The sequence below is a fragment of the Aethalodelphis obliquidens genome, unplaced genomic scaffold (genome assembly GCF_003676395.1).
Source record: "Aethalodelphis obliquidens isolate GAN/ISIS:26980383/991018 unplaced genomic scaffold, ASM367639v1 scaffold131, whole genome shotgun sequence".
Taxonomy (NCBI): Eukaryota; Metazoa; Chordata; class Mammalia; order Artiodactyla; family Delphinidae; genus Aethalodelphis; species Aethalodelphis obliquidens.
The window spans coordinates 247,143-269,754 of NW_020838075.1; the positions used below are offsets into that span (position 1 = coordinate 247,143).

Consider the following 22,612-nt stretch of genomic DNA (forward strand, 5'->3'; position numbering starts at 1 on the left):
ACACCTCAGGTTCACACAGGTGGTTTGCTGTTTTATTGTTACATTATTACACAGGCGTCATTCACTGGGTGTAGAGGCTGGCTGCAAAGACGATGTCCCTCCGTAGCAGGGTGGCTGCCGTCTCCATCTTGGCACCTAGCACAGGCTCGCCCACCAGGCGGGCCGCCCCCCGAAGCGAGCGACACATCTCGGCCAGGCGTTGGATGCAGCGGACCACCAGGCCCTCGGGGGTCCCCGAGAGCCCTGCCAACTCAGAGAAGGGCTGTGGGGGAAGTAGGGTGGGGACTGAATACGGTAGGGCCTGGGCAGCCTCTCCCCAGTCAGGAGTCCACAAAGCCCCAAACCCCAGCTACTCACCATGCCCCGGGCCCACTCGTACACAACCTCGACCAGGCCAAAATTCAGCTCTCCCACAAATTCCTCCACTGTCTGGTTCAAGCCACAGGCCACCTGCACCTCACCGATCCGCTTGGCCACAGCCCGGACACGTTCCACCCCCTGCAGACGGGGAGGAGAGGTTCAGCCCTGCCTTCCTACTCCAGGAAGGAGACCCAGATCAAGGAAGAAACAGTTCCAGCTCTTAGCGGCACTTGCAGGGCTGGATGGGGCATGTGGGGAATACATGGGGACGGGGACTGGAAGTGCCACGGCCGAGGGTGGGACGGAGGTGGGCGTCCCCTACCTGTTTAAGGGTGCTTGGGAGCTGATCACTAGGGTCCCCGGGGCTCTGGCAGACCAGGCCAGAGAGCAGGGCCGCGATCTCCTCGGGCCGAAGGGCGCTCAGCGCGTTGTCAAACATGAGTTCAGTGAGGAGCAGCTCATGGCTGCTCATGGCACAAGCCACCCGCCCTGCCAGCTTCACGGTGCCCACTTCATCTACGTACCCCAGGGTTCGGAGCACCTGGAAGGATGGTGGGTGTTGGGAGCCTGCAGACCTCCTCCTCACTAGCCCCCCAGCCCCATCTCTGCCCTCCCACCTCTACTCGCTGGTGGTACTCAGGGAGCAGCAGAAGCGACTGATCCGACAGCAGGAAGCGCAGCCGCTCCATCTCCTCCTGTATCTGCATCCGCTCCCGCAGCTTCAGGTACTACAGGGAACCACCGGCAGGAGCATGTTAGCCTCCTCGCCCTCAGCAGGGGTGCACTGAGGACAAGGGCTGCGATGGGGGTGGCCAGTCTACAGGGAATGAGAGGAAAAGTCCCCCTCCCAGCTTGGAAGCTGGCATCCAGGGACCTACCTGGGTAGGGAAACGGGGACTGTGTACACACTGAGCCCCCCGGATCAGCTCCTCCAGCTTCCGGACCCGGAGCCCCGCCTCTACCACCGACACATCCTTGAGCTGCAAGTCATTGACAGGGTCAAGGGTAGGGGGTCCTGCTGGGTGGGCCTGAGCCAGACGTAGTAGTTCCTGGACAGCAGTTGTCGTGGCCGCAGAGGGAGGCTCCTTCCTGAGAAAGGAGCAGGTCTTGGGACCTGGGGCACAGGCTTCTCTTCCTCAGGCTGCGGGAGCCTGCCCAACCACACCTCCCCACTCCCCATCACATGGTCCCCGCCCCAGCATCTCTGACTTGAATTTTGGTTGCTGCCTCTTGCTGAAGTCCTCCAAGATCTTCTCCCCATTCAGTCGGAGCACCTTGGTGGTGATGGCAGCCACATCTCCTGGCTGGAGCTTGGCCACAGTGTGGCCACAGGGCCCTGTGAAAAGGGGAGAGCAGAGTCAGACCTTGCCGTGGGCCCAGGCATCCCAGCTCTGCTGCTGTCAGGAACTCGGCCGTCTGTCCCACTCTCACCTTCAGGCAGGAACAGCCTGAATCCCACGAGGTCATCTGGGTAGGGCACACTGGGGGAGGCTGGCCCCCTCTCCTGCGGGTCCTCAGACATGGGCTTATCACACAAGACCAGAGTCGTGAATACTCTGCTGGTGGAGCTCGAGGAGACCTAGGGGAGGCGGGGAGGCCAGGACAGGGCAGTGTGAGGAGTGGACGTCAGAGGTAGAGACCAGATCACCAACCTCAGGCAGGGACTGTGGTGCAGCCATGCGGAGCCCACCAGTATGGACTGGTGACCAAGCCAAGTGATCAGAGCAGATTCTGGGGGAAGAGCTTGGGGGAAGGACAAGGAGGTGAGCATGAAGTGGTGGGGATGGGATAGAAAGGAGGGCTCGAGTCAAAGATGAGAGCACTGGTGAATACAACCGGCCCCTCACCAAGTGGGGAAGATGGAGATAGGGCTCGCCCCTCCCTCCCTGCCTCTGGGCTTCAAATTCCCATTGCCCTCACCTGAAGGATCACACCCAGTGCGTTGTGATGCTTCTGGTTCTTCACAATCACCACCCTTCCCGCTGAGAGAGATTTCAGCCCATTCACAGACTCTATGATGCGTCGCTGAAGGGCAGGGACGTGAAGAGAGGGGATAAGGGAGGAAGTGTCACAGAGACACTAGGACTAAGTTCAGGAGTACCCAAAGTGTCATAGTCTCTTCCTCCCTGTCTGCCACACCTGCCCCCAACACTCACACGCATGTACCTGGATCAGGCTCCGGGTCTCTGTCAGTTCCTCCCCGTAGCTGTAATACTCAGGCAGGTCAACGAGTTGGCCAGTTACATCAGGCTCCTCCAAGGCCCCCAGCCGCTTGGTCAGCTCAGCCAGAGTCTGTTCATGGGCCTGGGAGAAGCCAGTGTGGGTGTGCAGCAAGAGACTCCAGGCCCAGAACCCTCCACTTTCGCCCACCAGCCTCTGGATGCCCATCTCGTCCAGGCCTGGCTTCCCTCGTCCACATCCTTCACAGCAGCCTGGTCACGCCCACCTCCTCACCTTACTGTCCTTGCGGGATGGAAACTCAGAGAAGCTCCTCTTCATCATGTCCTCCACCCTGAGGGCATCCACCCGCAGCAGGTTGAGGATCATGGTGTACGTGAGGCGGAACTGGGACTGCAGCTGGGACGGCTTCCCCTGGGCCGGGCCAAAGAAGCCAGTGAGGCGAGGGGAGACCTGCTGCTCGGCTGCTCTACTCCCAGCAGCTCTAGTCCCAGCTCCGCAACCACAGGGCCCTAGACAAACTGCTCGCTCACCTCTGCAAAACAAGGGAGTGAGACTAAATAGATAGACTCTCCAAGGTCCCACCTAGCTCCATATTCACAGTGAAAAAAGACTGGAGGAGAGGAGATCCAGTCTCATCCTTGGATCTGCTCACTCCTACCCTGGCCTCTCCCGGGGAGAAGGGAAGAGGGCTGGCGGAATCTAGCAGGGTCCAGAGCTTGCCTCCGCTGCCCCGGCTCACCATCATCATGCGGTGCAGGTCCGCCATCTCGGGCACACGGCCCTTGCAGAGCAGGATGACGGTGCCCGTGGGGTCCAGGCCCCTCCGGCCCGCCCGGCCTGCCATCTGCACATACTCCCCAGGGAGCAGGTCCCGGAAGGTGGAGCCATCGTGCTTACGCGTGGAGTCAAACACCACTGTCCGGGCTGGCATATTTACACCCATGGCGAAGGTCTCCGTGGCAAACAAGACCTGGGACGGGGAAGGGGATCAGCAAAGGGGCTACACGCAGCTGTGGCCCAGCCCTGGCCAAGCCCACCTCACTTTGTAGCCAAGGCTAAGAAGGCACGGGGCACAGTCCCAGACGGTTCACTCACAGGACCTCATTTAACTCTCAAGGCGTTGAGACTCAAGGCGTTGAATCTACAGTGTGTGCTGTCGTTTTCTTTGTGGTATTTATTTAGCTACCTATTCCTTTCCTTTTACCCCTATATCCCACTCCCATCCCCCCAATATCAATCATCCCGCTGTATTTAACGCGTACCTTTTTGCGTGAATGTGTTTTATAAAATGTGTCTTATTTTGTGTATAATTTACAATTTGCCATAAAGGCGATTACACATCTCCTTCTGTTTTCTTCTTTTCTTCCATGTAGTGTTTTCAACATCCGTCCACGTTCCTGTGGTTATATCTAATCCACTGCTTCCAACTGCTGCAGAACACTTTGTGGGGTGCGTGCTGTACACCTACCTACCGGCCCTCCCAGTCAAGGGGTACCACCAACACCCTGCCGCAAGCGTACAGCCAGCAAAGGAAGAGCAGGCGTGTTCCCTCAAGGACCAGGGTTGAGAATTTCATTGCGATTCACACTCAGGAGTGGAACTTAGGGACAAAGAGTATGTATGTACTTAGTTTTGCCTCCAGAGTGCCAGGATGCACTTCAGACTGGCCACACCTGTGCAAGGGTTCCTGTGATCCTGCAGTGGCCAACGTCTTGGGCAACACTTGGCATTAGCCACTTGCCTATATTTTACCAGTCTAATAACTGTAAAGTCCTATCTCGTGAGTATTTCAATTTGCATTCTTCTGATGACTAATGACCTTCGTAAGTTTGCTAGCTTTTGGGGTTTCTCTTCTGAATACTGCGTGTTCATACCTCATACACCTCCATCTTAAAATGTGAAATCTACAGTTCAGGGAGCTTTAAGTAATTTGCCCAGGGTCACACAGTGAGTAAGTGGTGGAGCTGGGATTCACACCCAGGCAGCCTGGATCCAGAGCCCAAGTTCTTAACCACTGCACTGTCCTGCCTAAAAGGTTTCCCCTCCCCTAAGTGGGCAACGAATGCCTTGGGGAGTCCCTCTCCCACCAGCATGTGCACCTTGACCAGGCCACGGCTGAAAAGCATCTCCACGATCTCCTTGAGGATGGGCAGGATGCCGCTGTGGTGCACACCCAGGCCGCGGTGCAGGAGTTCAGACATGTGCAGAACCTGTTGGGGGCCGAGGCCCAAGATCAGGGATGGGGTCATGGAACACCCAATCCCCACCAGTCTCTGGGTCCCCCCTCCATACCTGGGGCAGCTGGCGGTCAGAGCCTCGGAGGCGAGCGAGGCAGCGCTGCAGGAAGAGGTGAATCTCACTCTTCTCTGAACTCGTGGTGAGGTCAAGGGAGGTGAGGCCCGAGGCCTGCTCATCACAGCGGCCACGGGAGAAGGTGAACACCACCACAGGCAGCTGCGCACGGGTGCGGAGGGAGGCCAGGAGGGACAGGTACACGCCACGGTCCTGGGGAAGTGGGGAGAAGGGAGTGGAGACTGAGTCCCTGAACCAGTGGGGGCCGAAGTGGCAGGAACTGAAGCCGAGTCAGATCAGGCAGTGCTCGAAGCTCAACTCCAAACACCTAGGGGATGAGGGGAGAAGGACACGGGAGAAACAGGCGGTGGTGGGTACAAAGCCTGCCAGTTCTCACCTGTGCAGGCCCCCCCTGATGCGTGGGCTGCTTGGCCCCAAAGGTCTGGGCGTGTTTGCTCATCCGCTCCTTCCTGGCCTCCACAGCCGCGTAGTACCTGGGGCAGGGGAGGGGCAGCGATCAGTCACACCCAGCTGAGCCCAGGTGAGACGCTTCCCAACTCAGGCTTACCCCTTTGTGTGGAAGGTGCCTCGGGAGTCCAGCAACAGGAAGAGCTCCCCCTGGGTCTTGGGGCTGTTCCCCGTGAAGAGATGATGCTCCAGGGGGACTGGGCGAGCAACAGTGCTGATCACATAGATCTGGCGACGCTTCAGCCTCCTGAGTGAGGAGGAGACAGAAGATCAGGGGTGGGAGTGCGGGGAGGAACCCACATCCCCACCATCCTCCCCCACTCTGGCTTCACCTGGTCTTTTCTGGGAGCCGGACTGGAAGGCTGTCCCCGTCATCCTGTCCCTCAACTTGCGAAGCGATCTGGACCCAGGTGGGATCCCTCAGCCTCCCAAGCTGGACATGTTCCCCGGCTGCACCCCTTTCTCATCCCCACCCCCAAGGCCTGACCACTCCCCCTGCTGTGATAGTCTATGCCCCCGGCCCCGACTGAGGAACGCTACAGCCCCCTTCACCCAAGCACCCCAGGACACAAGTCTCACCCAATCCAGTCAGCAAATTCAAGGGCGTTGGGGACAGTAGCGCTCAGAAGGATGATGGAGACGTGGTCAGGAAGCATGATGAGCACCTCCTCCCACACGACTCCGCGCTGCGCACAGGGATGGAAGACAGCTCAGAGGGGGCTGCCCTTCCGCCCCTAGGAAGGGGCACAGGGTTCCGTGTCGGGGCAAAGGAGGCAGTGAGGTTCGTGGGGTGTGTGGAATAGAGGAGCTGCTGAACCAGCCCCACGGGAGGGGACTGCCAGGATCTGGGGACTCCGTTCCCCCTACCTCAGCATCGTTGATGTAGTGAACCTCATCAAAGATGACCCACTCCAGGTCTCGGATGACATCCGAGCCACTGTATAGCATGGAGCTGGAAGAAAGAGACCCAAGGCTGACTTCCCAGTGGCTCCTGTCTCTACCCTCAACTCAGCCAGCATGCTCTCCAGAGCAGCCTCACCTTCCTGACCAAAAACCCACCCGTGTTGAGTGCCCATCTCTCACCGAAGGATCTCTGTTGTCATAATGAGGCAGGAGGCCTCTGGGTGCAGCTGCACGTCCCCGGTGAGAAGTCCCACATCCCCAAATGTGTTTCGGAAGTCCCGGAACTTCTGGTTGCTCAGAGCCTTGATGGGCGAAGTATAGATGGTGCTGGGAGAAGAGCGTGAAGTTAGCCGGTCCCTCCACGCTGACTCGTGGTCAGCACCTCCTCTCCCACCCTGAGCCTTCCCAGAAGCCTGACACAGAGCTCAGGCGCCCCCCTTCACCCTAACTTCCCTCATGTTCCCCTTCATGGAATTACCCAGGAAAAATTCTGTCCCCCAATCCCTTCCGAAACTAACTAAATTCCCCACACTTTCTCATTTCCCCCTGGACCCCTGCCTCAAGTTTCTCCCCCAAAACTCTCATCTAAAGGAGGACGTAGGGAGGTGGAGAAGAGACGAGACTTAGAAAGCTTGCAGGAGAGAACAGGGCTGGTGAAGGGGAAGCTGGGGACGGGACTGTACCGCGTCATGTGTTTCTGGGCAAGGGCAATGGCATATTCAGCCACAACCGTCTTCCCTGCGGATGTGTGAGCCGCAACAAAGACCGAGTCATGCCGTTCCAAGTGTAGGATGGCCTGTTTCTGAAACACATCTGGCTCAAACGCCCACTGTGGGAGAGAGAAATAGATGGGGGCTGGAGAAGGGAGAGGGGTCTTCCTGCCTCCAGCTCACAGGACATTCAGGGCAGCGGGGAGAAGGCCAGAGTGAGGCCAGTCTGGGACTGAGGTCCAAGCTGGCCTGAAGGCATCTGGCCTCTGGTGGGGAGAGGAGACGGGGAGTGGGCTGGGAGGAGGTGGGGGAGCACGTGAGGACTGGGCCACACTACCCGGAAGGCTGGCTGGGGAATGAGTCGGTAGAAATCATCGACAGGGGAGGTGACATCCACAGGAATGGCCCACTGCTCCTGAGGGGGGGGCTTGGGAGGCTCTGGGGGAGCTACAGCTGTGGACGCTTCCTGGAAGGGGAAAGGGGTGTAGGGTCAATAAAGATACAGTCAGAAACCTCTCTGTTACCACTCCTCCCAAAAGATGCTCCAGTCTTCCCCTTGGACCCAACCAGGCCAGCCCACCCTGTCTGTGACAAGACCCTTCTTTCCTGCCTCAACCGCCCAGAACCACCAACCTGCAACACTAGGTTCTCCAAGCTGCTTGCTCGGGCCAGGGGAGCACTGCAGGGAGAGGCTGAAACAGTGTCCCGTCTGGGACCGCCTGGCTGTCCCACTGCCTCACTCTCATCCTCATCGCCCCCACCCAAATCCAGGGGCTCCAGCAGACGGCTGAGGCTGAGCAAGCCGGGAGCTGGGGCTGGGTGATCTGAGGAGCAAGGCGAACACGGAGGCCTGGTCACGTCTACCCCTGCTCTGAAGAAGAAGGGCACCACTTCCCCTGCACGCCCCCATCTCAGAACTAAAACTCACCCTCTGGTGCAAAGTCCACGCCTTTCTTGAAGCCGGGTGGAACAGTAAGAAGATCTGGAGGACAGGAACAGAGAGAACCTGGGCTCCTGCACACTGCCGTATAAGTCACGTGGTACATTAACCTAAAGGACGTCCTTCACGGCACAGACGTCGCAGTTGCTGATATTTATCGTGACAATTTTCCAACAGATGACAGTAAAGGTTGTTATGGAAGGGGTACCTTTTCCTAATCTGCTCAGGGAAATGGAAGAGCTAGCAAGGACCCAGTGACAGGCCCGGGCCCCTCTTCCCCAGGGCCCAGACTCAGAGCCCTACCTCCCAAGGGTCCATCCCGGCACCACCTCACCTTTCTCAAAGTCTATCTCCTCCTCAGCCTCCTCTCGAGTGCTCAGATCTGTTATGGTGGGCTCATCCATTCCCCCTGGGGAGAGGTTGAACAAACAGGGATTCACGGGGTGGGAGTGACACAGGAGGGGTGGAGACTAAGGGCTTCCTTCCCTACCATCCCATTTCCACAAGCGTCACCTGGCCAGAAAGGGTACTGTGTTGGATTCCCCCACAGGGACTGGGAGATGGGCCCGGGTGGCCGGCGAAGAGACAAGGAGGTCGTGGCCGACAGGTTTGTATTCTCTAGCAGGACCTGACGCAAGAGATCAGAGCGCCAGTGAGGCTGAGCTTGCCTCTGACTCCCCTTTTCCCAACCCTGCTTCTCGTGGCCCGTGACCTCTTACCTCCTTGTAGCCTAGTATCTGGCCTGTGGTTGGGTGTCTTTGGGCCTGTAGGTCGGAGGGGACTGGGGCCCCCAGTGTGGCCAGGAGAGACCAAGGATCCATCTTCCTCTGCCATTTTCTGGACAGAAGGAAAGTAATTTTCAGGTCTTCTTTCTCCGGTGTCCCAGCTTTCTTCAGGGACCCCCCTCCCTAGTCCAGGCCCCTCTAGACCCCTCACCGGGCTGAGTGTTCCACACCGTGCAGAGGCAGCCAGGCGGGAGATGACAGAAACAACTGCTCTGCTTCTTGCTGCAGATCTGGGGCACAGGGAGGGAGGCCGTGGGGAAGCTGGAACAAGGGCAAGATGAGACGCATAAGGTAAGAGAAGAGAGTAAAACACAGAGCAAAGAGAAGGTGATAGGATTCATACTTAGATCAGAAATGGGAGATGTCCCAGAGAGACTAGGACAATCAGGCTGAAGGACTATTTTCCAAAGGTGGTTCTGCTTTACAGGACAAACGGCCTGCAACCGAATTACCTGGGGTGCTGGTTAATAATACAGATTTTGGATTTCAGAACCTATGGACCTAAGAATTTGTATTTTAAAAAAGCTCCCCCACTCAGCTCAGTGCTCTGTGATGACCTAGATGAGCGTAATGGGGGGGGATGGGAGAGAGGTCCAAGAGAGAGGGGTTATACGTATACATATAGATGATTCACTTCGTGGTACAGCAGAAACTAACCCAACATTGTAAAGCAATTATATTCCAATAAAAAATGAAAAAAGTCCCCTACTAATCATGAGGCACACTGATATTTCAGAATCACTAGTTTTAGGAAAAGGGGTCCCAGACCTAAGGATGAAGAGCCAGGTGCTCAAAGGCTAGCATCTCATCCACCAACAAGTGCCCTGGAGAGAGAAAAAGACTCCAAGGAGAAAAGACACATTTGAAAGAGCAGTTCTCAGAGTTAAGGTATCCCCAGGGCTTCCAGCTCTGTCCTCCCATGGGCTCTGACCCACAGCAGGTCCACTGGGTTGGGAGTCTGTCCAGCACCAGTCTAGGCCCGGAAGACAGGCGTCCAGAGACAGGAGAGCCAGGTCAAGTTAGATCCTACTGTGATGAGGGTGAAGGAGGTTCTAAGTTCAATGAGGGTCAAGGTTAGGGTCAAAAGTCACTCACGGTGCTCTCTGGAGCCCCAGGCACATTCAGCAGCTCCCAACGCCCTGTGCATCCCAGCTCTACGGCCCGAAGGGGCAGGTCCAGAGGATCTGGGGGAGGTAGCACTACGGGGGAAAGGTCACAGGTCAGGGGTCAAGGGTCATTCCCTGTCTACTCCTCCTTTCCACCCACTGCCCCTCACCGATTCGCTCCGTCTCCATCATCCTGGAGCCTCGGCAGCTACCTTGCAGCCCGGAAGTGTAGGGAGGAGCCGAAACGGCGGAAGTAGAAGCGACTTCCGGCACAACCCCTCCGGGGGCGGGGATGAGTGCTACCGAGGGGCGGGCCCAAACTGGTGGGATGCCGGGCGGAAGTGTGTGCGCCGCGGGCCGCCTTGGTTACCGCGTTCTCCGCCCTTCGCTACGTCATCGCTCCGAGCCCGCGATCCGCTGCCCGCTTGGGCGCCGCCCGAGACCGTGGGGCTTCGGTTGCCGCCCCCTCAGGTAAGGCCTTCTCCTCAGCCTTCGTCCCTTTTTTCCGAGCTCCTTCTGTCTTCTTGCCCCTTTGGTTGCTCTGAAAGCGCTGCGCGGGTTCCACTGCCTCCTCTGCTTTTCGGACCCCGCGATTGCCATACTAACCCCAGCGAGGTAGGGGGGTCTGGTGCCATCGTCTTGGCGACGGAGGGGGTGTTTCTCCCTTCCTGGGCCACATGGTGCCCCTAGGCGCTGGTATCCGTGATTCCTGAAGAGAGAAGGGAATGCTGGTTGATCCCGACGAGCGGGGGTTTGGACGGCAGCCTGGTTTAAGCAAGGGGTAGGGAGAGGCAGAAGACAGGAGTAGGCAGGCCTGGAGGGGTGGGGCTGGGGTCAGTGTGCACGGCGTGTGAACCCTGGGCGGTGACAGTGGAGAAAGATGTCTTGGGCCCTGCCCCTGAACCAGGAGCCACCATGTTGGTGATACCCCCCGGACTGAGCGAGGAGGAGGAGGCTCTGCAGAAGAAATTCAACAAACTCAAGAAAAAGGTGAGGGAGTGTGTGCGGGTATGACCCAAACTTTCAAAGACTCTACACTGAGAACACCTGGGGTGAGTGTGCGGGGCTGGGGTGGGTGGGGATTCAGCTAGCTCATACATGGAGACATACCACCTCTCAGTGTAGTTTCAGCAATGGACTTTCTCAAGTGTGTACTTTTTTTTCTCTCTTTTCTATGCAGTCTGCCATGGAGTTTTCTTCCTTTTCCATGGCTTTTAGTACCACCTAAGAGCCGGCGATCCTGAGCTTGGTTTTTCCAGTTCCATCTAGTGTTTTACTGATAACTTTCACATACCCAAAATTGAAGCTATCATCTTGTCTGTTCTAAACTTGGTCTTCCAAATAGGGCTGACTACATTTACTTCTCCCATGTGTTTGGGATGAAAGTCTTATCTCTGTCTTCTGCTCAATTTGCATAGCCAGACATTTGCCAAGTCGTCTTGATTCTTCCCTTGAAGTAATTGCTTCCGTTTACTTTTTCCTGTGTATTCCCTAGATCAGGTCTTTGCTGATGCTCACCTAGCCTGTCGCAATGGTCTCTCAACAAGTTTCTTTTTTTGGACAGACTTCTTCACTCCTATTAAAATGGTGCATTGAAAACACAAAACACCGCCCTTCTTTTTCTCAAAACTCAGTGGTTTCACATTGTCTATAAAACAAAGCCTTAATCAGGCATCTCTTTCTGTAGAACTATTCCTTGATCCCAAAACATGCCTTCCCAAAGCTTTCTTATCTCTGCATCTTTGCCACCCTGTTTTCTTTGTCTGAAATGCCCTTTCCTCTCAGTCTGTGTTATGCAGATTGTATCCAGGACCCAGTCTAATAACCATTTGGCATCAGAAAAATCTTACTTGCTCTCAGCTACAATCTGCACTTACGATCAGTCTTGAAAATTCAACCTAGTCGTCATCTAATTTCTCAGACTGTAAGCTTCTTGAGGGGAGGATCTGTGTCTCATGCTTTTGCATATCCGTGTTTCAGAGCAATTGTGTGTTCTTATTAAACACGTAGGGGTGGATGGATGAAGTCCCTAAGAAGGCACGGAGGCTTATATTTCATTGCAGCTTATATCCGGGGGCTCTGGTCTATGATTGAATGCCTTGTTTTCAACTTGAAAAACATGAGACTGGAAAGCCTCTGGAGGCCATGGTTTGAATAGATGAGGTATGGCTGGCTTTGTAGATGATCTGGGGGACTATGTCAGAGGCAGGGCAGCCTCAATGTGCCACTCCAGGGGCACCGTTTGCATTGTTTTCTCTCAGCACGGTGTCCCCGGAGTGATGCGCCCAGGGGCCTTGGGAGAGGACCTGGCCAGGGATTGGCCCTCACCAACTCCTCTCTTCTCACTCTTGTTCCCAGAAAAAGGCATTGCTGGCTCTGAAGAAGCAAAGCAGCAGCAGCACAGCCAGCCAAGGCGGCGTCAAACGCTGTGAGTGACAAGGGAGGCGGGGATAGACTGGAAGTGAGCAGCACGGGCTGACCTGTGTCACAGCCTGACCAACATAATGCCTCTTTCCCTCGCCACTCCAGCACTGTCAGAGCAGCCTGTGGTGGACACAGCCACGGCAACAGAGCAGGCGAAGCAGCTGGTGAAGTCAGGAGCCATCAGTGCCATCAAGGCTGAGACCAAGAACTCAGGCTTCAAACGTTCCCGGACCCTAGAGGGGAAGTTAAAGGTGAGCACAGGCAGAAAGATTGTTCAGGGACTCCTTGACTTCAGAGGGCATCCTTCCAAGTTGGAATGGAGGTAAGTTTAGGGGGAAGGTAACGCCAGTTTAATCATGGGCAAGTTGCTACACCATCCTGAGCTTCAGGTTTCTTATCTGTAAAGTGAAGAAACTGGATGACTCCTAGATTCTCCTCCGTTTACGCATTCTGTGACTCTAATGCATCCTGTGGTAGAGCTCCTGGATTGTGGTGCTCAGAGGAGTTGAGCAGGCTGAGAATGTCATCAGGCTTAAGACATTTTTAAGTAAACTAACTGCTTTAAGTGTGTATTAAATCTTTTATGTAAAAGGAAAGAAAAGATAGGCCAAGGGAGCCGAGAAGAGGGTGAGGGAAGAGGACCTCCTTCTGCCCCGTGGTTAGGCAGCCTCCTGCTCCCCACTGAGGTGGGTCTCTGCCGTCTTCCCAGGACCCTGAGAAGGGGCCAGTCCCCACTTTCCAGCCGTTCCAGAGGAGCATATCTGCCGACGATGACCTGCAGGAGGTAATGGTTTCCAGTTGTCTGTCTCTGAGCGGCTTCTGGGGGATTGAGAAAAATGAGCGACCCACATATTTGGGACCACATGCCGGCAGCTAGGACTCATCTTAACTGTCCTTGGTTTCCTTTTCAGTCGTCTAGACGTCCACAGAGGAAATCTCTGTATGAGAGGTTAGAGAAAGATAGGACTGGGTCCCACTGGCGGGCGGTGGGGCCGGGGGGATTGCCTGGGTCCTTAGGAGGCTTGGGACTGGAGTGGGCGGAGCTGGGGCTACAGAGGGATTGCTGAGTCTCCCCAGGCTCTGGGAAGGCGAGGCAGAGGCCCCCTTTGATCCTCCCTGTCTACCTCTCCCCAGCTTTGTGTCTTCCAGCGATCGGCTTCGGGAACTGGGGCCAGATGGAGAAGAGGCGGAGCGCCCGGGGGCTGGTGATGCCCCCGCTCGAAGCTTCGACTGGGGCTATGAAGAACGTGGTAGTGCCCGCTCCTCAGGCTCCCCTCCCCGAAGCCGCAGCCGGGACCGCAGCCGCGAGCGGAACCGGGACCGAGACCGGGAACGGGATCGAGACCGAGAGCGGGACCGCGAGCGAGACAGAGACCGCGATCGAGACCGGGACCGGGACCGAGACCGGGACCGGGACCGGGACCGAGAGGGCCCTTTCCGCAGTGAGTGATCTTGGCTGGTGGGAAAGTGACTTCAGATAAGGTTTAGGTGGGTCCTACTAAAGTGGACTCTTAAAGTGAAGGGTGAGCTAGACTATGTCTCGTTACTGATTTCTGTCCTGTAGGGTCGGACTCGTTCCCTGAACGCCGGGCCCCTCGGAAGGGGAACACTCTCTATGTGTATGGAGAAGACATGACGCCCACCCTCCTCCGTGGGGCCTTCTCTCCCTTTGGAAACATCATTGACCTCTCCATGGACCCACCCAGAAAGTAAGGATGACAGCGGGGCAGGATGATAGTCCTTGGAGGACCTGGGGTATGAGACCTGAGGGAGGAAGCTAGCCTGTCTCCACAGCCTGTAACACTGGGTTTGATTGGGTCCCGAGGAGCCCATAGGCCCTCTACTGACCCTGTGTTTTCTCATCCCAGCTGTGCCTTCGTCACCTATGAAAAGATGGAGTCAGCAGATCAGGCCGTTGCTGAGGTTGGGACTTCCCAGATCTGTTCTTCCCATCCCTCCTGCCATCCTTATATTTTCTTTCTAAAATACTGGGAGCCAGGAGGAAGTCATTTCCTCTTGACAGAGACGGTCTCTCCCTGTTTACGCAGGAAACCTTGCATTCTCAAGTCCCTACTTAGTCTGTTCCTAGGATGGTAACTCCTGGAAATTCTCCTTTGGTTTGTCTATAATGTTTCCCCCCATCCTCTGCCCCCTCCCCTCTTCTGCCCCAGCTCAACGGGACCCAAGTGGAGTCCGTACAGCTCAAAGTCAGCATTGCCCGAAAACAGCCCATGCTGGACGCTGCCACTGGCAAGTCTGTCTGGGGCTCCCTGGGTAAGAATGGGATTCTTCCTCTCTCATTCTGTCCCCTACAGCTCACCCCTTTTTGTTCCCCGGCATGTCCCTGGGTTCTGTAGAGGTGATAGAGGTCTGGATTTGTGTGGCAGCTGTGGGGATTGGAAGGAGAATCGTCAGGCCTTCTGTCAGTTAGAAGTAGAAGGAGAGAAAAGTATGGAAAACAATTTCCAAGGCACTGACTGGAACGGGGAAAAAGTGGAAGTGACTGAGGTTGGTGAAGAAGGTGAGCATCTCATGCAGCCTTATTCATTTTGAGTTGCAGTATAGTTGGTGTTATAAAATAAGCCTTTGAAATTAGGGATCTGGAACTCAGGTGTGAGGTGAGGCATGAAAATGTAGACTAGAGCCATCTGTATCACGGGGTAGCTGCAGAACGATAGCGTTGGCAGGGGAGACTGAATTTCAAGAGAAGATGAACCGGGACTGGGCTTGAGGAATAGTCAGGGGATATGGTGGGAAGCTGGGCTGTGTTCCTCATGCCCCACACGTCCCCAGCCATCCTGACTTGTTAGGCTGAAGTTGAGGATGCTGCAAAGGAGACAGAAGGAGAGGTCATGGGGCCTGGAGCAGCACCCGAGGGGCCAGGGTCATTGCAGCCAAAGGGTACAAGCTTTGAGAAAGAGGAAGTGATCAGCGGAGTCAAGATACAAAGCTCCGAGAGAATGGGGGCTTGTATGGGGGGTTCACTGTAGCCCCAGAGTGGCAGGGGTGGAATCCTTGGAGGTGGGGTGAAGAGAGGGGACACACTGGGGGTAGGGAGGAAAGAGGAAGGGGAAGGGACGGCTCGAGGGCCAAAGCTACACCCAGAATGAGTTCTCCTGATGGAGTGAGTAACCCGTTTTACCTGAAATAGATTTTCACGTAAAGGAGTGGGCACAAGGGAGTTCAGAGCAAGAGTGGTCCTCTGTACAAGCAGGAACCAAAAAGGACCAGCACGTCAACAAAGGACTATAGAGATTTTTTAATTTTTCGTGTACTGACTGAAAGTTGTGGGCTAACATTATTCACACGTCTCAACGATAACATTTGGCGTTTTTCTAAGAACAAAACACTCATTACGGTATTTGCATGTGCCATGATAACAGTGTACACTCTTTTGCTGGGGCCACGGGTTGGTAGCCGCTGGCCTAAGGGGGCTAAAGGTATTAATGGAAAGGCCATCCCGGCCACCAGAGGGCAGCATGGAAACTGGGCATCCAAGGGCCAGAGGCTAGAGTTGAGGCGGTCAAACTCTGGGCCTCAGGTCTCATCAGTGCCCTCCTTCAGACCTTAATGAATACTCTCCTCCCTCCCTAGCTGTCCAGAATAGCCCTAAGGGTTGCCACCGGGACAAGAGGACCCAGATTGTCTACAGTGATGACGTCTATAAGGAAAACCTTGTGGACGGCTTCTAGGGAGTGGAACTGGATTCCGTGTGCCTCATCTGGCCCAGCGCTGGTCTCAGTAAAACACTGAGGTGGAAGCTCACACACCTCCCTCAGCCTCTGGTTTTTCAGCACTTGGGATTGGGGTTGAGGCTTTAAAAACGGCTGTTAGATTCGATCTCAGTTGTAACAACATGGTCAGTGCACGCTCCCCACTCCTTTACCCCAAAAGGATCTTGAACACAGGTGTTGTCGTAGTTGTTTTAATTTGATCTCATGCCCGTTTCCAACAGGAAACCCCTTATAGAAAACCCAGATCCTCATCTTGGAGTTTTTCCTTGAGCCAGGGCAGCACTTGGTAGAGGTTGATGTGAAAGTCTCGGGCGTAAGCAGGTACCTGTTGCTGCCCCTTGCAGACGTCCACAACGCCCCAGCTGATCACACCAACCTGAAGAGGGCGAGGGCGTCCCAGGAACCATTTGGTAGAATTCCTTCCTAATCCCAGGGAGCGCAGCTACTCCCAGCTGCATCTGAGCTGACCTGGGAGGGTTAGACTAGGGGCCCAGCTCAGTCCTATCCCCTGGCACACAGATCAGACACACACCCCTAAGTTGGCCAGTTCAAGGAAGAGTCCAAAGGTGAGGCAGGCTCCACCCTCCCCTTTCCAGCCACAGGCAGTGAGCTTTCCTGCTTTGGGGGCCATGCTGACTACTTGGCATCTCCCCACAGAGAGGAAAGGGGAAACTCACTTGAATGAAGCGACTCTTCTTGTGAATAAACAGGGGACCACCAGAATCACCTACAGGGAGGGAGAAGCTGTAGGGGAAAAGACTCTTGGGCCTCAGGAACTTAGAGCACAACCAAAGAGCCTTCTCTCACCTTTGCAAGTGTTGGGGTCAGCATAGGGAGCCACCCCTCCGGTGCAAAGGAACCTGGGGGTGACTACTTCAGAGACGTCCTTGACTTTGTCATAGCCTATGGCACGTAGAGCATCCCTCTCACAGCCAGTTTTCTGTAGGTGAGGTGGGGATGCACGCAGGAGAGGAGTGATGAACAAAGCTTGCTTAGGAAGAATTGGGGCTTAAAGGACCTCAGGATCCCACATTCCTCACCTTTTCCCCATTCTTGATGTAGACCTCCTTCCGAATCAGTGTCTTCTTATGATCCTTAGACAGCTCGGACACAAACAGAGCTTTGATATCCTTTGCCGGGAGCAGCTCTTGCACTGGACGAATAGACAGACTGGGTCATTTCAGCACTCTCCCTTCCCCCATTGTCCTTGTCCTTTGTCTTTGTCACTCAGCAAATGTTCTTCCACCCCTTCCTGTGAGCTAGAGACGGCTGGGCATCACCTGCCCTTCCTGCAGCTCCCTCTCATGCCTCCCTTGTCTCTCAGAACCTCACCCTTACGCTACTCTCCCTGATACTGTCTTACTCTGTTGCTGGCACGTGGTTGAATGTGGAAGCCTCAAAGCTTGATTCGATCCCTCAGTGCAGGGGAGACAAATGGGCCTATTGAGGAGAGATGGGAAAATTTGGGGATGGTGAACCCTGGACCTGCCCCAGTCTTCCAGCCCTGCCTTTCGCAGCCTTTTCTCTTTGGGAATCCAGATGGCTCACCTGATGGTCTCACTGTACTTGAGCTTCTTCTTGAGCTTGATGAGGGCCACGTCATAGTCATAAAATTCAGGAATACCTTCTGCTTTTTTCGCATTGAGGTCGTAGTTTGGGTGAAATAGGACTTCTTCTATCTCGCACTCCTGCTTCGTCCCTCCTGAAGTAGGAGAGTGGGTACCTCTAGACCACCCACTACTCTGTAGGCAGTCTCCTGCCCCCATGTCATCCCTAACTCAAGTCTTCCTCATCCCTAAGTGGTCCAGCGTGCAAGGGAAGGGGCTGCGTTGAGGTCAGGTGGAGTGTGGCCTCTTGAAGAGAGGGGGAGGTTCTGCCCAGAGGGCGTGGCTGAAGCTCCGGATTGATTGGTTGCGTCCTTACCCACGCTGACCTTGACTGAGTGTTTCTCGTCATCCACAGTGAAACAGTGAGCCGCTGTCAGCACAAAGTACTCAGACACCACAGCACCCATACAGCTCTCGTGTCCCTTCAAAGGACGCTGGGAAGAGAGCGGCAGAGGGAAAGCTTGGCTTTCACAGACAACACCATCTATGAACACTTTGCCCTTCCCCCGACCTTCGTTTCACCCTGCCCTGCCCTCCCATAAGTCCCCGCTGCCAGGACACTGCACTCACAGTGACTGAGATCTTGGCCTGCCATGGTTGCTTGTGATAGTCAGTACCTTTCTTGTGCTCCCAAACCATGCCGCAAAGACCCAGAGTCCGGGTTTCATCTGGCAAGAAAGGAGATTGTACTGAAAGCCGGGACACTTCATTTCCGAATGGCAGCAGCCTTTCGGGGAGGGACGCCTACATGTCTATGGGGACCAGATGCCATAGGAGGAAAGGGAAGGCAGGGGCACTTGTTTCCTTACATTGAGGGCAGGGAACCACTGTGGTATCGTGAAAAGAACGGGGAACAAAGATCAGAGAGCTGGATGTTTTCAGGCCCAGCTCTTGCTAACTTGTCGTTCCTTGACCTCTCTTGGCCCCAGTTCCCACATCTGTAAAACGAGGGACTTAGGAAAGATCTCTGCATCATTCAGAACTCTGTGATTCTAAGATCAGGGAGTGGGCAGTACCAGGAAGCAAGAATAATGACACGGAGGTAGACAAGGAGGAATGAGAAAGAACTTGCAGACTGCCAGGGCTTCAGGAGGGGTGGAAGAACGAGTGACCTTGAGGGGTCTGGGGAGAGCTGAGTTTCCTGACCATCTCCTTATCCCCTTCTGATATCTTCCTACCAAGCATTTGTATGAAAACATCCTCCAGGTTATCTATGTCCTTGAGTTTGAACACGTGTTGCTCCTTATCCTTCTTGGAAGCCAAAGCATTGATGCTGTCTTGGTCCACCAGAGGCCCAACCCCAAACACATAGATGTCTGGGAGAGAAAAAGGGAGAGTGAGGGTCCAGGCCCTGGGGGGCAGGAGCTAAGAAAGTGGGGTGCTGAGTCCTAGGCAATAAAACTCACCCAGATAATCCTCCCTGGGCTTTTTGCGATTTCTACCAATGTCCAGCAAGTCCCGGATATCGTGAATGACAGAGACTGGATCCCCACCCATGTTGTGCAAGCCTGCAGGAGAGACCAGGACCATGAAGGTGGGAGACAAGGAAGGAAGAGGGTCAAGGAAGATAAACTGGCCAGAAGGAGTGACATATACAGCGGAGTGAGCAGGTTGGGGGGGAGATGGACGTGAGAGATGGTGGCGAGAAAGGTCCCTCCTCATAAAGGTTCACAGGAAAGGGCAGCATTCAGGCCCCCAACCGTGAGCCCAGCGCTACACGTGGACTTCAGGGCCACACGCTGGTTGGAGAGGGTGGGGAGTCAGAGGCAGGGGAACAGTCCCTCTGACCATCAGTCATGAGGAGGATGACGTGGCGGGTGCGGTTCCAGGCTTCAGGGAGTTTGTTCACTTCCCTGCTCATCATGTTGTATACTTCCAGGAGAGCCTTCTTGGTGTTAGTCCCTGCCCTCAACTTGTGGTCTGTGGAAAGGGAAGAAATCATCACCTCCACCTGGACTTCCAAGCCATCCTTGACCCCAGAGGCCTAGCAGCAACTGAGATCCACATCTGTCAACTTTTTGAGTTAATTGTCACCCCAGTGACTTCCCTTTGACAACAAAGTGACCATCTCAGTTCCAAAGCGTTCCCACCAAAAACCCCCATTTTCCAATGACCCTGCTGCCCATCCATGGATTAAAAAGTAGTCCTCCTTGTCTCACTGCCCTCCCCACAACACTCCTGAAACTTCGGACCTCTCTGACCCCAAAGCGAACCTCCCACCATTCCCTTCCCTGACTTCTGACCTTCGTAGTTGATTTGGTTGAGCTGCTCTGTGACCCAGTCTGCATCGCTGCTCTTTGGGTCAGACACTCTGATCAAAACTTTGGGGTCTGTGGCATATGTCACTAGACCATATTTTGGCCTCACCCCATAACTTGCCACCTGTGGGTGAGGGGAGCAAGGGGTCATGGCACTGAAAGTAGAATATATGGCTGGGAGAATTCAGCAGCTTTACTGGGACAGACAGTGAAGGACATCGTAAGAGACTCATCACCCTGGGGTTCATGGAGGAGTCTGGGTTAAAGATCAAGAAACTGCTTCCAGTAAAAGGAAAGGAAGACAGAATAGGACCTGGAGATTTTCTGGGACCCTGTGGCTCAGAGGGGCTGGGAGCATCAGGGAGCTAGTCCTGGCAGGGCAGTGAGGTCCATTCAGGGTCCCCACATTCAGGGGGAGGGGGCCCCACCTTCTCAATGAAGTTGCTGAGACACCTCTTGGCCCCTGTGAAGTTGTGGGACCCAATGCTGTCTGATCCATCCAGCACCAGGTAGATGTTCATGGAGCCCGAGGGGTCCAGGATAATCTTCCTCTTCTGTTGTTCCCCTGGGTGCCAAGAGAGACACTCAGGCTCCAGGAGGCATGGTTCTCCTGCCCCTTCTCCATCCTCCTCCCACCCCCAATTCCCTGCCCTGCCTCCCCTCTCTATCTTCAAACCTGGGCTGTGCCCATCCTCAGCATCAACTCCTTCTATGGTCTCTGTCAGGGAAGACAGGAAGGCTTCGGCCACCTCTGCAGGAGTATCGTACATAAAGGAGTCTGGGAGAAGTCAGAAAGCAGGTCAAATGTCTGGGAGGGTCAGGGACATAGTGACGAGAGATGGTGGGTTTCCAGGGTGGGAAGGGCTCAGAAGTTCTTCGGGGAGGTTTAGAAGTGAGGAAGGAGCTGGGTTGCAGTAGGGGGAGAAGGCAGTGCTCTGGTGTGGGAATGTGAGGATGGGAGAGCAGGATCTGACGTGAGGGTACGGATCAAGGGTCACCTTGGCAAGAAGGCTCCGTTCCACTCCAAGAGCCACCTTCCTGACATGTTCGCTGCTTGGAGCCACGTAGGGTGAGCCCCCGGCTGCAGTAGTAGGTGACAGTGTCTTCAAGGCGGTACTGGCTGCCCACCTTCCTTGTGCCAATGGGGATGCCCGGGTTCAGGCAGTACCCCGCTGCAGAAGCATGAGACATGGAGGTAAGGGCCAAAGCCTGAGGGCAAGGTAGAGCACAAGAGCTACGGTGCCAGTTCCTCAGGCTGAGGGTGGTCGGGAAGAAGGTCGTGTCGTGGGAAAGGGGGGCGCTTCTCACCTCCATCGTCACAGATGGCCGTTTCCCCGTCCCACCGACCCGTCGCCTGGCAGGTGCGATTGGCAGAGCCCCGGAGATTGTAACCATCATAGCAGTGGAAAGAGATCTCATCACTCAAATTGTAGTAGGGGGCCCGGGGCCAGTACTCCCCGTTCTCAAAGTCCTGCGGTCTGGGACAGCGAATTGCTTTGGGGGAGGAGAACAAGTAGACGTTACTGAGATGGAAGGACTGCCCTTTAAGATATCCCTCCTAGTCTCAGGGACCCTGTCACTGAGAAACAGCACCTTCTCAGTCCTACAGGATCAGCTGCTACCCTTGACCCCTGGAGGGTACCTCAACCCCTGGGGAATCCTGCCACTCCCCCCTCCCCATTTCTGAGTGTTCTTTGAACTGCCAGGGCTGCCTGACACGGGGTAAATGCTTAGTAAAGGTTAGCTCCCCTTCATTCTCCCTCCATCCCACCTCCAGCCCTTGCTCAGCTCCTACCCTTGCTCAGCCCAACTTGTCAGCCTGCCTGGTCTCCACACAAGTCTAATCTTATCCAGGTCTGGACCTTGGCCACCACCTGCTCCGTCCCTCCGCTGGCCCAGGCCCATCCTCACTGCCCTCCAACCTTTGCATTCGGCCCTCTTGACAATCTTTTTGTCTTGGGTCTGCAGGGTGCTCCAGGATCCCGTGGATCTGCAGGTACGAATCTGCACAGGGTATGGGTAGAAGCCAGAAGGACACAAGTACTCCAGTGACTGGCCCGCCTTGAGAAGCCGGAAGGAGCCACCTTTGATCTCTACTCCCTCCAGAGAGCAGGGGCTCTGGGGCCCAGCCTCAGGCAATGGCGTCATGCTCACACCTAAAGAGAAAGGCTGGTGAAGCCCAGCCTCACAAGGCCAAGGAAAGATCCTGGGGGCAGCAGGGGTGGGGGGGAGGGGGGCTGTGACCTCACTTACCTCCAGACAAGAGGCCCAGGATCAAGGGTACCAGGCAGAGTTGGGGGCTGCGTTTGCTCCCCATGGTGACAGAAGACAGGAGAGAAACTGGGGCTGGTGGCAGGGTGGCCTCTCCTGGCTCCTGCTGCGTGTCTGCTTGGCTCGATGGCCAAGCTGAAACTCCAGACCTGAGCCTGGTCACACGTCCTTCCCCTGCCCCTCACAGCCTCCAGCCTTTTACGCAATCTGTGTTCTCGCACCTGCTGCCCGCTCCACCCACCCTACCCATGTCACTTTCCGGAATGTCCGAGTGGGAGGGCCCCACTGCCAATCAAGGAAATGGAAACTGCAAAACCCCACCTTTTGCTGCCCAAGGTCCAGGACTCTGCCTGTCAGCACCTCCTCTCAGCTCCAGTTCCTCCCCAACAAGCCCAGACCTCCCCCTTGGGGACTAGATATAAGGCCCTCACTGGCTCCCCTGTTGACTCTGTTATGGAGCAGAGTCCAGCCATTGTTTGTCCAGCAGGGTCTCTGACCTGCCTTCTTGCCGTTCCTGGAATCATTCTGGCCTCTCTCTCCCCCCAGGCCAGCCCCCAGGCAGAGGCACAGACA

At 55.4% G+C, this 22,612-nt stretch overlaps 3 protein-coding genes across 8 annotated transcripts; 1 reads left to right on the top strand and 2 right to left on the bottom strand.

The window, feature by feature from the left end:
• Positions 1 to 16: 16 nt before the first annotated feature.
• Positions 17 to 10,038, bottom strand: SKIC2 (SKI2 subunit of superkiller complex). 4 transcript variants are annotated; one of them, XM_027099382.1, is made up of 28 exons: positions 9,958 to 9,978; positions 9,735 to 9,838; positions 8,791 to 8,900; positions 8,574 to 8,691; positions 8,368 to 8,482; positions 8,189 to 8,263; positions 7,843 to 7,896; positions 7,548 to 7,738; positions 7,252 to 7,380; positions 6,888 to 7,033; positions 6,385 to 6,531; positions 6,169 to 6,253; positions 5,881 to 5,987; positions 5,402 to 5,548; positions 5,231 to 5,327; positions 4,834 to 5,046; positions 4,641 to 4,751; positions 3,281 to 3,511; positions 2,815 to 2,952; positions 2,527 to 2,664; positions 2,281 to 2,385; positions 1,792 to 1,939; positions 1,570 to 1,696; positions 1,239 to 1,449; positions 978 to 1,088; positions 683 to 901; positions 358 to 498; positions 17 to 262 (listed from the first exon to the last, which is right to left on the bottom strand). In XM_027099382.1, exons 4-28 carry the CDS (start codon positions 8,673 to 8,675, stop codon positions 62 to 64), a joined length of 3,489 nt encoding a protein of 1,162 aa, XP_026955183.1. In that variant the 5' UTR covers positions 8,676 to 8,691; positions 8,791 to 8,900; positions 9,735 to 9,838; positions 9,958 to 9,978; the 3' UTR covers positions 17 to 61. The 4 variants fall into 4 exon arrangements, with proteins under 4 accessions (XP_026955183.1, XP_026955180.1, XP_026955181.1 ...); XM_027099379.1 differs by having other exon boundaries at positions 19 to 262; positions 9,916 to 10,038; XM_027099380.1 differs by having other exon boundaries at positions 19 to 285; positions 9,916 to 10,038.
• Positions 10,025 to 16,076, top strand: NELFE (negative elongation factor complex member E). 3 transcript variants are annotated; one of them, XM_027099390.1, is made up of 11 exons: positions 10,025 to 10,216; positions 10,653 to 10,735; positions 12,104 to 12,173; positions 12,275 to 12,420; positions 12,879 to 12,953; positions 13,081 to 13,118; positions 13,304 to 13,611; positions 13,734 to 13,878; positions 14,038 to 14,092; positions 14,341 to 14,443; positions 15,764 to 16,076. In XM_027099390.1, the coding sequence occupies exons 2-11, from the start codon at positions 10,661 to 10,663 to the stop codon at positions 15,859 to 15,861; spliced, it is 1,113 nt and encodes a 370-aa protein (XP_026955191.1). In that variant the 5' UTR covers positions 10,025 to 10,216; positions 10,653 to 10,660; the 3' UTR covers positions 15,862 to 16,076. The 3 variants fall into 3 exon arrangements, with proteins under 3 accessions (XP_026955191.1, XP_026955190.1, XP_026955192.1); XM_027099389.1 differs by lacking the exon at positions 14,038 to 14,092 and having other exon boundaries at positions 10,058 to 10,216; XM_027099391.1 differs by lacking the exon at positions 10,025 to 10,216 and having other exon boundaries at positions 10,617 to 10,735.
• Positions 16,077 to 16,106: 30 nt separating this feature from the next.
• On the bottom strand, positions 16,107 to 22,517 carry CFB (complement factor B). Its single transcript, XM_027099392.1, has 17 exons — positions 22,022 to 22,517; positions 21,691 to 21,924; positions 21,077 to 21,262; positions 20,767 to 20,940; positions 20,197 to 20,546; positions 19,754 to 19,892; positions 19,299 to 19,430; positions 18,917 to 19,018; positions 18,689 to 18,826; positions 18,081 to 18,178; positions 17,827 to 17,944; positions 17,452 to 17,605; positions 17,267 to 17,343; positions 16,944 to 17,056; positions 16,711 to 16,843; positions 16,581 to 16,630; positions 16,107 to 16,279 (listed from the first exon to the last, which is right to left on the bottom strand). Exons 1-17 carry the CDS (start codon positions 22,083 to 22,085, stop codon positions 16,133 to 16,135), a joined length of 2,409 nt encoding a protein of 802 aa, XP_026955193.1. The 5' UTR covers positions 22,086 to 22,517; the 3' UTR covers positions 16,107 to 16,132.
• Between the last annotated feature and the right edge of the window lie 95 nt (positions 22,518 to 22,612).